Source organism: Lotus japonicus, chromosome 5 (assembly GCF_012489685.1).
Source record: "Lotus japonicus ecotype B-129 chromosome 5, LjGifu_v1.2".
Classification (NCBI taxonomy): domain Eukaryota; kingdom Viridiplantae; phylum Streptophyta; class Magnoliopsida; order Fabales; family Fabaceae; genus Lotus; species Lotus japonicus.
Window position 1 is genome coordinate 34,870,419 of NC_080045.1, and position 13,914 is coordinate 34,884,332.

The window sequence follows — 13,914 nt, forward strand, 5'->3', positions numbered from 1 at the left end:
GGTGATAAAGAGTGGTGGTTGTGCAGTGGCGTTAGAGGTTGAGTGATGATGCCAGTGATGGAAGCGGTGGCAGGAGGTAGTTGTGACGATAGTAGTGGCAGTGGTGGTCGTGGCCGCATGTAGTGGTAGTGATGGTGGCGATGATAGTGGAGGGTGGTGGAGATGGTCGTGGAGGGTAGTCGTGTGAGAGTGGTGGTAGATGGTGTTCGTGGAGAGTATTGTGGTAGTAGCAGTGTTGTAGGGTGGTGGAGACGGCGATGGCAGTAACAACAGTGGTGGTGGTGGTAGTGGTGTTGGAAGGTCATGGTAATGACTGTGATGGTGGTGGTAGTGGTGGACAATGGTGGTGGAGGTAGCGTTAATGACAGCTGTAGAAGCGGTGGTGGTGGCGGAGGTGGAGGATGGTGGTAGTAGTGGTGGAAGATGGTGGTGGAGGCAGTGGAAGCGAAACTAATGGCGATGGTGGCGGCGGTGGTGGATGGTGATGGTTGTAGTGGTAGATTAAGTATTTTCATGTAACTTATGCATTACACTCTTATCATGCCTTATCAATTATCTATATGGTGGATTAAATAATCTATCATTTTAACGTATAAGAGTGGATTGATAAATAAATCAATACAATACAATGTTAGCACCAAATAATGAAGTTTATATTGTATTGTATAAGCTTATACTATCATACATAATACAATGTACCTAACAAACGAGACAATCAATTTATCGGGTAACAACGAGACCAAAGGGACTTAATTTTGCTCCATATTAAACTTTTCCATTTCTCTATGTAATAAAGAAGCTAAAGAATTTTATAAAAAAAAGCTAAGGAAGTTTATGAATATAGGGAAATTCAGGTGAATAAAAGAAACACCTATATTTTGTTGGATTTGAATGTTAGAGCATGTGGTTTGGGAAAACATTTTCTGTTTTTATTTCTTGTTTTCATTTTTCGAAAATGATTTTCGTTTTCAATTTTCTAATATTTAGAAAACGTGTTTGGTTTAACTTTATATTTTTTTTGTTTTTTGAAAATGAAAAAAAAAATATGTTTAGTTCAGCTATTTTCAATTCAAATAATGATAATGAAAATAAATGTACTATAATAAGTATCATTGCTTTTATGGGGATTTAACTTGCTTACCACTAAACATCTTGGACTGGGCGGATCAACACAAGCCCGTTGACCCGCCCAGTAAGACTATTGCCTTATGGATAAAGGCATGGGTCCCAGCAGGAAGACGTGAGCCCGGGTTACTTTGTCTTGTTTATATTTAGGGGTATATATATTTGTCTTATTCCGCATTGGGATTTGAGTCTTGCATGTAAGACCCAAATCCATGAATATTCTAGATAAGGACCACTCCCACTATAAAAGGGGTGTCCTCACCTTGTACTAGGTACCTTTTTGATCATTAATGAGATAATTTCCTTATTCATACATCACATATATTCTTTTAGCTTTGCTAGGGTTAATCAAGGATACTTTATAACCATTGTTAGACCTTAGGACAGAACATTGGCGCTATCTGTGGCTCTTATTCAGTGATTGTTCTTCTACTGACGTGAGAGGCAGATCATTTTTGATGGAGACACGTTCTTGTGGTGGGCAAGCACCACACCGTCGTGGTGGTGGCCGTCATAGTGGAGGCAGAAGCCAGGCACACGTGGTCCGACCTGAACTGGAGGGGGAAGCTTCTTCCGATGGAGCCTCGGTGGCAGTACGATCTCACGCCACCACGGTTCCAGAAAATCTGGTACAGCCAGGTGTGGCTGTCAGGTTCGGTTTGGACCTTAAAACGAAGCTTCCCACCCCGGAGACAGATGCTTTGGGTGATCAGCAAGCTGAAACACCTGTACGGGCGCCGGACAATGCATTGGGAGCATCATCTGCTGAATTGAAGCAGGTGTTGGATACTATCCAGGCGGTGCAGCGTCAGAATGAGCACTTACAAGCTCAAGTGGAATATCTTAATCAAATTCGTGATCTGAGGCGTGGCCAGCGTGTGGATGCGGAGGATGTGGTAGATTTTCAACCCTTTGCGCCCATTGTGGCTGTAGTTGAGATTTCAGAGCACTTGCAAACTTTGACATTGGATATGTATGGGGGCGACACTGACCCGATAGATCATTTACGGTATTTCAATACTAAAATGGTCATTGGAGGGGCGACTGATGCGGTAAAATGCAGTTTATTGCCTTCCACATTTAAGGGCGTGGCAATGACTTGGTTTATCAAACAGCCTCCATATTCCATTTCAAACTTCACCGATTTGTCAACCAAGTTCCTAACACAATTTTCAGCTAATCAAACTCAAAAGGCGACCCCGACTGATTTGTTCAACATCCGTCAACACGTGGACGAACGCATCAAAACGTATATGGCTCGTTTCAGTCGAGTTTCAGTTCAATTAGAGGACGCCAGTCCAGAGGTATGTGTGGCGGCCTTCAAGAATGGGCTCAGGTGTGGCTCGTTGAATAAAGACTTAACCAGAAGACCCGCCAAGGACATGATGGACTTACGTGCCAGGACACATGAATTCATCTTAGTGGAACAAGATGAACAGACCAAAAAAGATAGAGACAACTAGCGTACTCAACCTGAAGTTACAGTAGAAAGGGGGCGTGGTTCAAAAGAGCAACGCCCAGCTCAAACACCGTGCCAACAAAGGTTGGCGCCCTACCCTTCAGGCAGGCAGGGGCCACAAAGTAACACTTGGCATCGAAATGCTCAACCTGCTTTAGCGAATCAAGGAGAAAATGCACCCGCCCAAGGGCAACAAACCAAACTGAATGCTCCTCTCAGTACGATCTTGCGAGCAGTAGGGCAAACAAATGTAGTCCAATACCCAAGGCCACCTAGGCGACCTCCTGCGAATGTGGACACTACAAAGTGGTGTGAATTTCATAAAACTATGGGACACACTATGGATAATTGCTGGACTCTGCGCAAGGAGATTGAGAGATTGATTAAAGCAGGTCATTTGACAAACTTTGTCTCAGGAGAAAAAACACAGTCTGAAACAGTTAAGGCCACCGAGGGTAGATCATAAAAAAGAAAGGAGGTAGTGGAGGATTTGGGAGCACCCGATGGGTCGTGCTCATCAATCGCTGGAGGATTTGGTGGGGGGGGGGGGGCGTCTATCTTGTAAAGGGCGAAAAAGGTATGTGGAGGCGGTGAATTCAGTACACAAAGCCTATGAGGGTGAGAGTTGGTTGAACCACACTCCTATCACTTTCACGCCTAAAGACTTCGCTAATGTGATTCCACATGACAACGATCCAATAGTGGTGACTTTGCGAGTGAACAACTATGTTACTAAGAAGGTCTTTTTGGACCAAGGTAGTTCCGCGGACATCATTTATGGCGACGCATTTGAAAGGCTAGGCTTAAAGGAGACAGACTTGAAGCCATACACAGGATGTTTGGTGGGATTCACTGGCGATCGGGCCAAGGTTAGAGGATATGTGGAGTTGGCAACAACTTTTGGAGAAGGGGAATTTGTGAAAAAATTCCAAGTGAAGTATTTAGTTATTCCATGCAGGGCGACGTACAATGTACTTTTGGGGCGCGATACTTTAAAAAAAATGTGTGCTATAATCTCAACCGCTCATTTAACAGTAAAGTATCCAGCTTGTAATGGAAAAATTGGAATTTTAAGGGTGGATCAAGAGGCTGCAAGAGCATGTTATACTGAAAGTTTGGCACTTTATGGTAAAAAGGCGGCCAAGGAAGCTCATCGTGTCACGGAAATATTTCCACACGAAGATTTTAATTTGGATCCACGTGATGACTTAGAGGAATTGCGACCTCAACTTGCGGAGGAAACAAAATCTATTCAGGTACTGGGGCGAGCTTTGAAAATTGGAAGCACCCTGTCAATAGAACAAGAAGACCGGCTGGTCGACCTACTCAAAAATAATTTGTATCTATTTGCTTGGACGATCAAGGGTGTACCGGGCATTGACCCCGATGTTTTATCTCATCACTTATCAATTCTACCCGGGGCCAAACCTGTGGTACAAGCCCGAAGACGAATGGGCGAGGAAAAGGATAAGACAGTGCAGATGGAAACCCAGAAATTACTGGAAGGAAAGTTCATCAGAGAAATTCAATACCCAACTTGGTTAGCAAATGTGGTCATGGTACGAAAGGCAAATGGAAAATGGAGGATGTGTACGGATTCCACAAGTTTAAACAAGGTGTGCCCAAAGGATTCATATCCACTCCCAAACGTGGATAAGTTAGTAGATGGGGCTTCTGGAAATGAAATGCTAAGTTTGATGGATGCATATTCGGGTTACAATCAAATCATGATGTACCGCCCAGACGAGGAAAAAACGGCGTTCATGACTAGTCAGGCGAATTACTGCTATAGGACAATGCCTTTTGGATTAAAAAATGCAGGAGCAACTTACCCGGGTTTGATGGACAAAGTTTTTGCAAGCCAAGTGGGAAGAAATATGGAAGTTTACGTGGATGATATGATTGTTAAAACTGTTAAAGGGGGCGAGCACCACAAAGACATGGCCGAGGCATTCACACAGATCAGGAAGTATAACATGAGGTTGAATCTGGAAAAGTGTTCCTTCAGAATTTTGGGCGGTAAATTCCTAGGATTTATGATCACTTCAAGGGGGATCGAGGTTAATCCAGAGAAATGCAAGGCTATTTTGGACATGAAAAGCCCGTCTAACATTCGAGAGGTCCAAAGGTTGACAGGACGATTGGCGGCCTTATCTCGCTTTTTGCCAAAGGCAGGCGATAAGGCGGCACCATTTTTTGCATGCTTAAAAAAGAATACAACCTTTCAATGGACATGGGTGTGTGAAGACGCTTTCCAACAGCTGAAAGAGCTGTTGGCCTCACCACCTATGCTGGCCAAACCTACACCGGCGATTCCTTTGACTCTTTACCTGACGGTCATCGATGCGGCGGTCAGCACAGTCTTGCTTCAGAAAGAAAACAAGTAGTACAAAATCATATACTTTATTAGTCATACACTGCAAGGGGCAGAGGTGCGTTACCAAAAAATAGAAAAGGCAGCTCTAGCAATACTGAAAACGGCCAGGCGACTTCGGCCATACTTTTAGAGCTTTCAAATAAGGGTCAAGATTGACATTCCTCTGCGGCAAGTTTTACAGAAACCTGATTTATCAGGGCGACTGGTTAGTTGGTCGGTAGAACTGTCAGAATACGACATCATTTATGAGCTAAGAGGACAAGTCACAGTTCAAAGTTTGATTGACTTTGAAGCAGAACTAACGCCTACTGAAGGTGACAAAGAAAATTCAGAGTGGGTACTTTCAGTTGATGGTTCGTCAAATGAATCAGGAAGTGGGGCTGGTGTGTCAATCGAAAGCCCAGATAGAATGCTGATTGAACAATCGTTAAAGTTTGAATTCCGGGCGAGCAACAATCAGGTTGAGTATGAGGCATTGATAGCTGGTCTGAGACTTGCCATTGAACTGGGAGTGCAGAAACTATACATAAAGGGCGACTCTCAGTTGGTTGTAAAGCAAGTTCGCGATGAGTACCAGGTGAAGGACCCACAACTGTCTAAGTATCTGGAAATTGTCCAGAGGCTTATTCAGGCGATCAGACAAGTTAAGATTGAGCACATACCAAGAAGCCAGAATGAGCGCGCAGATGCATTGGCTAAATTGGCAAGAACTGGGCGACTCGGGAATTACCAAACTGTGATACAGGAAACCCTACCCCGCCCAAGTACATATATGGTTGAATTTAAAGTGGCAAAGGCTATAGAGAACGCTGGACCATCTTGGATGGATCCGATTATCGAATTTTTAAGTCAGCAACCTCAGGATGAAACCAAAAATACCAGGGGAAAAAGAAGAGAGGCTAGCTTTTATACCTTGGTTGGGGGACAATTGTATAGGCGAGGGATTATGTCCCCAATGCTTAAATGCGTAGATACCGCTAAGTTTCAGGAAATAATGGCTGAAGTTCATGAAGGAGTCTGCTCAAGCCACATTGGAGGGCGTTCTTTGGCTGTGAAAGTACTCAGGGCTGGATTCTATTGGCCAACTATCAAAAAATATTGCCTTGAATATGTGAAGAAATGCTCGAAGTGTCAAATTTTTTCTGATGTACACAAGGCACCGCCTGAACAACTCACAATAATGACCGCCCCATGGCCTTTCGCCATGTAGGGGACGGACATCCTGAGACCTTTCCCAAAAGCTAAGGCTCAAATGAAATTCATCGTGGTGGCGGTGGATTATTTCACCAAGTGGATAGAAGCTGAAGCACTAGCAACTATTATTGCAGGCAAGATAAGAAATTTCTTGTGGCGGCGAGTTGTGTGTCGCTTTGGAGTTCCAATGGCTTTGGTCATGGACAATGGCACACAATTCACTAGTGCATTGACCAAAGACTTTTGTGCTGACCTAGGAATTGACATGCGTTTCGCTTCAGTCGAGCATCCCCAAACAAATGGCCAAGCTGAAGCGGCCAACAAGGTCATACTGAATGGGTTGAAGAAAAAACTAGATGAGGCGAAAGGATGGTGGGCGGAAGAGTTACCAAGAGTCTTGTGGGCGTATAACACTACGGTGCAAACAAGTACCAGGGAAACGGCCTATAAGCTGACCTATGGTTCTGATGCTATGTTGCCCGTAGAAGTAGAAAACCAAAGCTGGAGAGTTATGAACAGGAATGAAGAGGAAAACAACGACAATTTGATTGCAAACTTAATCATGCTTCCAGAATTGCAAAGAGAGGCGCACTTACGCAATGAAGCTGGAAAAGTAAGGGTCGCCCGTAAATACGCAACCAAGGTCGCCCCCAGAAAAATGAAGGCGGGAGACCTAGTGTTGTGTGAAAGAACGTTGACTTCAGAAAAAAACAAGTTGACAGCAAACTGGGAAGGACCCTTTAGGGTTAAAGCCGAAGTAGGCGCAGGGGCGTACAAGCTTGAACAACTTGATGGCGGTGCAGTGCGTCGCACGTGGAACGCCTCCAGTTTGAGACAATATTATAGTTAAGTACAAGAAAGTCGCACTCTTTTTTCCTTGAAAAAGGTTTTTAATGAGGCGACCTATGTAAAAGAAGGGAGGAAACTCTCATGTAAGGATCTATAGATCCTAGTTTTATTTAAAGAAATGAGAAAAGTTTTACAGTATGATATTCGTCACAACTGACAAGATCTAACTCATGAACTTTCTTAATCAATTTTTCTATGGCGATGATCTAGTATGACAAAAAGCTTTCGCAATCAGAAAGTGTCATCACTGAGCAAACATAGTGATGACCCGGGATTTAAGGCTATTTTCCTAGTTTATTTGCATGCATTTTACTATAATATTTAAGATATTTTAGTCATTTTAGGACACTTTAGGCTTATTTCATGTATTTTAATATTTTTATTTAGTTTTAGTATTTTTTACATTTTATATTAATTTTCTAGATTTTATTAGGATTTAAATTAGCTTTATATTCTATTTAATTATTATTAGGATTTATTTACTTTAATTTAGGATTAGATAATTTTATTTTAAGGTGTTATCTTATTTTTATCTTTTATCTATTTTTATTTGATTTATTTTAGGAGAATATAGAGAAAATTCGGAATTAAAATAGAATTATGGAGGCTGGAATCATGCGAAGTGCAAGTGCACGAGCTTACCATGCACCTGCGCTGGGATCGTGACACGTGTCCGTGGCTGGAAGAAAATGCACCAGATGCACGCGGGTGCACCGTGTTACGGTGTGCCTGAATACGCCGGATCATCTGCTCATCAGAAAAAGACAAAAACGCACAGGCTACGAAAAATCATTATAAAATCAGTTTTAAATCTATTTTTTTGGATCCTTTTTTCATCTTTCTTTTCTCCTAAATCAAATAAAAAACCTTTGGGAGACTTGGAGGCAATTTCTTGGTGGAGAGGAAGGCTAGGCCCTTGAGGGCCGGTGTCAGGGCCATGGAGGAGGTGACAACTTCTTCGGATGTCCATGACTCCGTTCTATTTTGGGTTTTGCTTTTCTCTTTACCTATTTTATTGTTTTGACTCTCTTTTGGTATTTGGAATGACTTATTTGACTTTCTTTCTTGTTCAATATACTTTTATGCAATTATAATTATGAGTTTTCATTATTTGGTGTTTCTCTCTATGTTTAATGCTTCAATTGGTTAATTGGTAATTTAAAGAGTTTATATTAATTCATAAATAGATTGAGAAATTGATATGAGTTAATGTAGCTTAGTTCATATAAAGGGGAAAAATTCCTATGTCTTAGGTTATTAATTCTCTTTGCGCGTTCATGTATCTTTTACCAATGTGATGCTTTTTAGGATTTACATGACAATTGAGAAGTTGGTGTAAATTTAGTTTATGACAGGAACCACCCTTGCATCAGTCATCTTAAGAAAGACATGTCTTAGGTAGGGTTAAGGTTTTCTAGGTGACAATAGGAGACATTAACTCTTAGGTATGATTATCATGAGTTGGAAAAGAGATCTAAACCGAGTGACAAGTCGGGATAGTCACCTCTCTAGGATAGGATTATCTAGTAGGAACTATTAGGATTTCTTTAGTGACAGTCAGAGATTCTATCCACTAGGACATGAACTTCTTGGGTTAGGAACAGAGCTTGGGAATGTCTTATCGAGTAGGTATGTGCTATAATGCTCCTTTTATGATCACTAGGGCTTAAGAGATTAAGGCTAGGTTCAGCATGGGTAGATTCGCTTAGCTAAGAAATTAGTTGGTGAATAACTCTTATCGACATCTTAAATGTTAATTTCATCTTATAAAAGTATATTGGTTGAGAATAAGTTGTAAATCAAGTGAACTCATTTTCCAAATACGCTTTCTTCTTTGTTTACCTCCGTGAATTCTTTTATCGCTTTATTCATATTTTCCCTTATTGAAATTTAAGTAAAACACATATCATGGTTAAACTGTTCCAACAATATCTAACTAGTGAGATTAACATGTAGCAACACAATCCCTGTGGAGACGATAAAACCCGATACTATACTACGATTGAGTCTTGAAAGGGATTTGATAGTAGTTAGTGGAGGAAAACCTCTTCATTAAATATCCTTTCATCACATAGCCTTGGCAATTCTAGTGGCCACTAGAACCCAAGCCCCGTCCGTAAAACGACTAAGGCCAGTAAAATGTGCCTAAGCCTTGGCCATTGTACCAAGCATAAAAAAGCCTCGCCAAAGGGTGATCAAAGCCTCAGTAAAAAAGCCAATAAAATCATATTAATTGCGGCACATGGTAATTAAAAATGGAAAAGGGGCAAGGCCCAAATATCATAGTCATTACAAAAAAAAAAGAGAAGGGCGAGGCCCAAGATCCAAGCAATAACAACTTAAAAACAAAGAGCCCAATTACAAACAGGCAGAAAAATTTAAACTTAGTTATTCTTCACTTGTCTGCATCAGCATTGGAGGCATCTTTCTCCACGCCCTCGCCTTGGGTTTCTCCATCGGTGTTGGTGGCAACTTTCTTCACGCCCTCGCCCGTGGCTTCCTCATCATCAGATTCTTGCATAAAGGGAAGGCTGCGCACGTCGGGATCGGCGGGACCAATGACCTTTCCATCCACAATTTTCTTCATGAAGCCAAATTGGGAGAAATCCAACTTAGGATACAAAATCTGCAGTTGAGCCTTGGCGCCTAGATGACGAAGGACATACTGGCGAGAACTATTTTCCAAAAGAGTCTCGTTAGATTCCTTCAACTCGGCCTCAAGCTTCTTGATCTTTTTCTCCGCAGCATCAAGCTTGGTTTTAAGACCCGTTTTCGCAGCCCTCTCCTTGGTGAGATCCTCCGTCGCCCCTTGTAATTGACGACGAACACCGGCCAAAGCATCTTTAGTTTGCTTCTTGGCAGTATGAGCACGCTTAGCAGCGGTATCCGTCTTAGTTTTCAAATGGGAATAGGCCGCCTTAGCCTCTTCAAGCTTCAGTTGGGCGCAGGCCTTCTCAGTTTCAATGTTCTTCAGATGAGGGAGAATAGCGGCGGCACAGCTGGCAGCGGCGAGGGCTTAGTTCACGGCGAGGGTCACCGCACCTCGGACACCTTGACAGGCCACTTCATGAGGAATTTGGGTATTAAAATTCCTCTCCATAAAATGGAGCCCATTGAATTTAGTGTCGAAAACGCTGTGAAGAGCGCCGGTGTCACTACCGGGCACCGCGTCTCGCGATGATTGAGGAACAGGGCTAGAGGCGACCACCAAGTTGTCAAAAGCACCAGGAGTTTGATGCTTGGGTGGGGGAATGTTGTGGTGAGGTTTTCTCTCCCTGTGAGCCTTAGACAAAGAATCAGTCAAAGTTGTTTCCTTAGGATCATTTTTGGAAGAGCCACCAGATTTCTGGCGTTTGGGCTCACGATCATCAACCAGCGGCGACTTATTTCTTTCGCCCTTGGGGTCCTTCTTCTCATTCTTTCTCTGACCTTTAACAGTTTCGACCTGGCTCGAAATAAAGGCCTGCATGCTGTCAGGATTGACGCCGCCCTTGCTCTTGCCCATATCAGCTGTACACAAAGTAAAGAATATACAAGTCAACAACAGGCGATCAAAGAAGACTGTCACTACAAGATTTATATTCGATAAATCTAAACTTACAAAAAAATCTTGAAGTTTCTCATCTTTGGTGGCCTGGAGAAGGTCACAACAGGAAATTTGAGGAAGGGTAAGGATGTATAAGGCGACCTGTTGGTCCTCCTCGGTCAACGCCTCGAGCACAACAGTAATATCACGACGAGGGTTCACAATCCAATGTAAAGGGAACAAAGGGCGATCTTTTGAGTCAAGGATAAGATTGGGAATTTATGGAGAGTGAACGATCTTAAAAAACTTCTTCTGCCAATGTTTGAAATTACTCTTTAAAGGTTTAAAGATGGACATATTGGGGCGGGCCGAGAGAGGAACAAAAGACACACAAGAGGGTTTGGCGATGCTAGTTTTGTAGAAATAGAAAAATAAGGGGTAAGTGGGGGTGAAGTTTAGCTGCTCACACAACAATTCAAAGCAGCGAATGAAACCCCAGACGTTTGGTAAGAGCTGACACGTGGCGACGTTTAAGAAAGTAAGTATGTCACAGACAAAAGGACAAAAGGGGAGCTTCATGAAAAGCTTGGTAAAAATATATCCATGAAGAAAAAACCAAGCAGCCGCACCATCGGCCCCTGAGGGTTTAAGGGTGACAACGCCATTATCATCACAAGGGGAGACATTTAGGGACAAATCATCGTTATGGCCGGTTTCAAGGTTTACTCTAATAAAACCCTAGGCGTTGAGGCGATTATTATTCAAAGATTGAACGCTATTCCAAATGGAACGGAAAAGGCACTTATTATCCATGCACTTTTCACTAGTGCGCCAATCTTTCGAGATGGAAGGATTATCTGAAGAAAGGTGAGAAGTTATGGAGCGGGTTTTCTTGTTGGCAAGGTTTGAAGTGGAGGGCGAGTTGTTGGATTCGGAATCAGAATCAACCTTAATAACTTCTTGACTAACGGTGGTTCTATCGTCGTCAGACTCAGAATTAAGAGAAAAAGAGGAATAGGTTTGACATTGTGCAGACATTTTGGGAAGCTTCATGGGAAGAAGATGAGAAGAAAAAGCAAAAAATAAAGAGAAAAGAGAGAAACTGACCGAAGGTAAGCGAGGTAACTGGAAAGCAACGAGCTATGGTGGTCGGAGCAGTGGAAGGTCACAAGAATAGCGACGGCTGTTGAGAACAGAAAGCTTCAAGATACTCTGAGTAAAACAAAGGTGAAAGTAAGGAGAAGTAAAAGAAAATAAAGGAAGAGACTTTGGGGTTTTATAGAAAAACTGAATGAAGAAAGAGAAAATAAGAGGAAACGACACGATCAATTTTTAACGTTTTCACGAAACGAGGCAATGCCTCGAATCCCGCGTGAAAAGACAGCGGCAGTTGAATGCTAATGATGACAACTTCTCGGTAACGGTGCAACGCTACACGAAACGGTACGAGATAAGTTAGACACTTTGGGCGATTGAGAATAAAAGGGCGGTCTTGTACGTATTTTTTAAGACATGACAGCTCCAAAAGAGGCGAGGCTTCATGTCTTGTGGGCCTGTGGGCTAGGTCAGATAAGGCGAGTTGCTTCTATGAAGGCGGTATGGCTTTTTCGCTCCAATCATAAGACATTTCAGCTCCAAGAGAGGCGAAACTTCATGTCTTGTGGGCTTGTGGACTGGGCGGGTCAGCACAAGCCCGTTGACCCGCCCAGTAAGACTATTGCCTTATGGATAAAGGCATGGGTCCCAGCAGGAAGACGTGGGCCCGGGTTACTTTGTCTTGTTTATATTTAGGGGTATATATATTTGTCTTATTTCGCATTGGGATTTGCAAGGCCCAAATCCATGAATATTCTAGATAAGGACCACTCCCACTATAAAAGGGGTGTCCTCACCTTGTACTAGGTACCTTTTTGATCATTAATGAGATAATTTCCTTATTCATACATCACATATATTCTTTTAGCTCTGCTAGGGTTTATCAAGGATACTTTATAACCATTGTTAGACCTTAGGACTGAACACATCTGATACGAGCTTATAATTCATTCCTTAATTCTCAATTAATTAAAGACGACAGAGATCAAGGTGCACTGGTGCTAGGATGAACGATGACAACCAAGAAAAATGATTGAAGGCTAAAGCCTTTGTCAATGGAGTCCACCACTGCCTCTGTTGCTCTTTCTCACCTTCTTTTCCTTTTCCTTCTCTCATGAACTTAGATTTTTAGATCTGAAAAATCACAGATCCGAAGTAAAATTTTCAATTTTCCTCCTACCCATCAACATGAAGCTAGAACTTATCCTGTTTCTTTCTTTCTTCACCCATTTATGGCGCTAGTTTGGGTTGGGGAGGGGTTGAGGTTTAGGTTTGGGGTTAACAGTGGGGTTGTATAGTGGGAGAGGGGAGAATATGAAAAGTTGAGAAGATTAATATATATATATATATATATATATATATATATATATATATATAACATAAGAAAATTTGGAAAAAAGTTTGTTTTTTTTATGAATTTTGTTTATGAAGATGATAGAAGATATTTGAAGATGATGAAGATGAATTTGAAGAAGTTTGAAGATTCTGGGTTTTTATATTTTAATAATTTTTAATTCAAAAATCGTTAAATTTTAGATGGAAAACCAAAATTGCAAACAGAGGTAAACGTGTGGGACGAAAAGTGCAAGTTTTAATTTTTTTTGGAAGGACCAAAACGAAACTGAGGGTATAAGTTGGACCAAAAGTGCAATTAAACCTTAACTAAACTAGGGTTCGTCCTAAGACAACCGTGCAGTGTATCACATGGATGAACAAGACAAATATTTGTGTAACTATGCGCCGGTCTCTCTATTGTGAGGCCCATTTAATGGCCTAATCATCACTGGATTTCTCCACGAAAGGTGTAGCCTTTTAAGTTATCTTCGCGTGACTTCAAACAGAGTCTGACTCCAAGTTCTATAGCCCAAAATATGACCGTTTTAGTCCAAACTGTTAAAACTCGCAAGTTCTAGCATCAACAAGCTTGCAAATGAATTTTGACCAAGTTTGAGACCGATCTAGCAGTGAAACTCAGTATGAGAGTTTTAGAGATTCCTTCTAGCTTTCCAATGAAATATTATTTATCCCATCCCAACAATTGTAGCTCGAGACTCAATCTGTTCTAGTGCAAATGGTCATAAAAGCTAAAAATGAAGAATTAATTATTTTTCCATTAAAAGCTCAAAACTGACTCATCAATATAATGCAAAAAAAAAATCTAATAAAACTTATCATATCACAAATAATGTGCATAAATCATATGTATTGATGATGAGCGAGCTTTTCATAGTGCAAGTGTGTGCGTGTGTTTCTTTTGATTTTAAATATAGTTCTACGCATTTATTAATA

At 41.7% G+C, this 13,914-nt stretch overlaps 1 protein-coding gene across 1 annotated transcript; it reads left to right on the forward strand.

The window, feature by feature from the left end:
* The first annotated feature begins 1,583 nt into the window (after nucleotides 1-1,583).
* On the forward strand, nucleotides 1,584-2,588 carry LOC130719474 (uncharacterized). Its single transcript, XM_057570101.1, has one exon. It carries the CDS (start codon nucleotides 1,584-1,586, stop codon nucleotides 2,586-2,588), a length of 1,005 nt encoding a protein of 334 aa, XP_057426084.1.
* Nucleotides 2,589-13,914: the final 11,326 nt, after the last annotated feature.

What these genes read in the sequence shown, in the direction of transcription:
- LOC130719474 (XM_057570101.1), top strand. Translation starts at nt 1,584, where the DNA reads ATGGAGACACGTTCTTGTGGTGGGCAAGCACCACACCGTCGTGGTGGT.